The sequence below is a fragment of the Alosa alosa genome, chromosome 23, assembly GCF_017589495.1.
Source record: "Alosa alosa isolate M-15738 ecotype Scorff River chromosome 23, AALO_Geno_1.1, whole genome shotgun sequence".
NCBI classification, from domain to species: domain Eukaryota; kingdom Metazoa; phylum Chordata; class Actinopteri; order Clupeiformes; family Clupeidae; genus Alosa; species Alosa alosa.
In genome coordinates, this window is record NC_063211.1 from 2,788,021 (window position 1) to 2,790,520 (window position 2,500).

Here is a 2,500-nt window from a genome sequence, read left to right on the forward strand (position 1 = left end):
GCTCCGTTCACAAAGCGTAAAATTAGTTTCAAAAGATTGGTCTATTTCTTTTGAATGTGTGTGCTGCCATCACATCTGTGTGCTGCTATCACATCTGTGGTGTAGCCAGTTGCTTTGATTATAGCGGAAGCTAATTGCTGCAGCAGACATGGAATGCTTCAGCTATGTGCCCGGTGTAGTCTGCCCGTTACCTTAAGTGACCGAGTTGCGTGCCACAGAAGCCTCACCTTGCCATAGATGACCACGTTGACCGAGCCCTTCTGAATGATGTACCAGGATGTGCCCTCCTCTCCCTGGTTGAACACTTTCAAATACAGAAGACCACACATGTAACTATGGCTGGCGGTGGGCACATGATGTCACACCCACAGAAACATGAGATCATCTACATGTACATGTAGAACATCTACATCCTATCATCTCATTTCTGCTTCTTAGCAACACTTCTGAGACTGAGTCTGTGCCATAGCGCCAAGGTACACCAACAAGAGCAGCAGAGCATTCTACACTAGTGCTCACCTACATACTGTATAATACTACTAGTGCATACTTACAGACTGGTGTATACTTATATACTAGTGCATACTTACACACTATTGCATACATATATACTAGTGCATCCTTTTATACTAGTCTAGTGCATACTTACACACTAGTGCAGACTTACACACTAGTGCATATTTACACAATAGTGCATCCTCATATACTACTGCATACTTACACACTAGTGCATCCTTATATACTAATGCATCCTTACACACTAGTGCACTTTTATATACTACTGCATCCTTACATACAAATACTATTTCCTACTAGTCCATACTTCCATACAAGTACATACTTCCATTCGAATGCATACTTACATACTGTGCCAGCTTTAGCATGGGACTCGAAGATGATGACGCCTGCCAGCTCTCTCTTCACCTGCAAGAGAAAAGGAGAGGAGATTGGGGGGTGATGCACATGATGCACAATGTTAGTCTACAGACTACAGATTAACACTAACAGAACAGTCAGGTCATTATGCCACAACACTCTCTTAATATGACAATAAGTCACAATGCTCTCTCTTAATATGACAATAAGTCACAACGCTCTCTCTTAATATGACAATACGTCACAACACTCTCTTAATATGACAATACGCCACAACGCTCTCTTAATATGACAATACGCCACAACACTCTCTGCAGGAGAACGCTACAGGAAGTGAAACGCGAGTGTGCCGACACTTTCTGTTACTTGCCCACAATATTCAGTGTCGGAGCGAAGATGTTAGGAGCAGAATATAACAGAGCCTTTCATCAAGTAGCCCATCGAATATCGAAAGCAGATTGCCCCGCTCTCATGTCAGCAGCGACAGGGGAAAGCTAGAGGAAGGGAGATGGGGGGGGGGTGGCTCATGAGGGGATGGCTCTTACGGTGTTGGAGAGGTGAGACAGGGCTTTGATATGAAGCAGCTCGTCATAAATGATCTCCAGGTCCTCCCCTGTCCTCTGTCCAGGCCTATAGGGCGCACACAGAAAAAAGCCAAGGGTTCACACCCTCACATAAACATAAACACACACACACACACACACACACACACACACACACACACAAATTGAAATACAACTGTAAAAGTGTTATCCCTTGCTTGCTTATTCATTTGGCTGACGTTTTTATCCGAAGCGACTTGCATGTAAATCATTACAAGGGCCAGTTTCCCCAGAGCAGATTGGGGTTAAGTGCCTTGCTCAAGGTGGCAGCCGGAATTCGACTCACAAACTTATTTGGCTACTGCATGCTAGCCCAGCTCCTTAGCCACTACGCTAGCACTACTGCAAGCTAGTCCAGCTCCTTAGCCACTACGCCAGCACTACTGCATGCCAGCCCAGCTCCCCCAGCCACCACGCCAGCACTACTGCATGCTAGCCCAGCTCCTTAGCCACTACGCCAGCACTACTGCATGCTAGCCCAGCTCCTTAGCCACTACGCTACCATTACTGCATGCTAGCCCAGCTCCTTGGCCACTACGCCAGCACTACTGCATGCTAGCCCAGCTCCTTGGCCACTACGCTAGCACTACTGCATGCTAGCCCAGCTCCTTAGCCACTACGCTAGCACTACTGCATGCTAGCCCAGCTCCTTAGCCAGTATGCTACCATTACTGCATGCTAGCCCAGCTCCTTAGCCACTACACTAGCACTACTGCATGCTAGCCCAGCTCCTTGGCCAGTATGCTACCATTACTGCATGCTAGCCCAGCTCCTTAGCCACTACGCTACCACTACTGCATGCTAGCCCAGCTCCTTAGCCATCCTCCCCTGCAACTGCAAGCATGTGTCCTCCCTGTCACTGTGTGTGTGTGTGTTGTGTGTTGTGTCCTCCCTGTCCCTGTAACTGTGTGTGTGTGTGTGTGTGTGTTGTGTCCTTCCTGTCCCTGTAACTGTGTGTGTGTTGTGTCCTCCCTGTCCCTGTAACTGTGTGTGTGTGTGTGTGTGTGTGTGTTGTGTCCTCC

The 2,500-nt window shown here is 47.6% G+C and overlaps 1 protein-coding gene across 4 annotated transcripts in view; it reads right to left on the reverse strand.

Annotated features, from left to right (window-relative positions):
• Positions 1-2,500, reverse strand: part of LOC125288642 (rap guanine nucleotide exchange factor 4-like) — a 49,607-nt gene that overhangs the window by 13,249 nt on the left and 33,858 nt on the right. For all 4 annotated transcript variants that reach the window (XM_048235174.1, XM_048235173.1, XM_048235175.1 and 1 more), the window contains 3 exons: positions 1,422-1,506; positions 864-924; positions 228-304 (listed from right to left, as the gene is read on the reverse strand). In XM_048235174.1, coding sequence (XP_048091131.1) covers positions 228-304; positions 864-924; positions 1,422-1,506 — 223 coding nt within the window. The remainder of the gene's footprint in view (positions 1-227; positions 305-863; positions 925-1,421; positions 1,507-2,500) is intronic.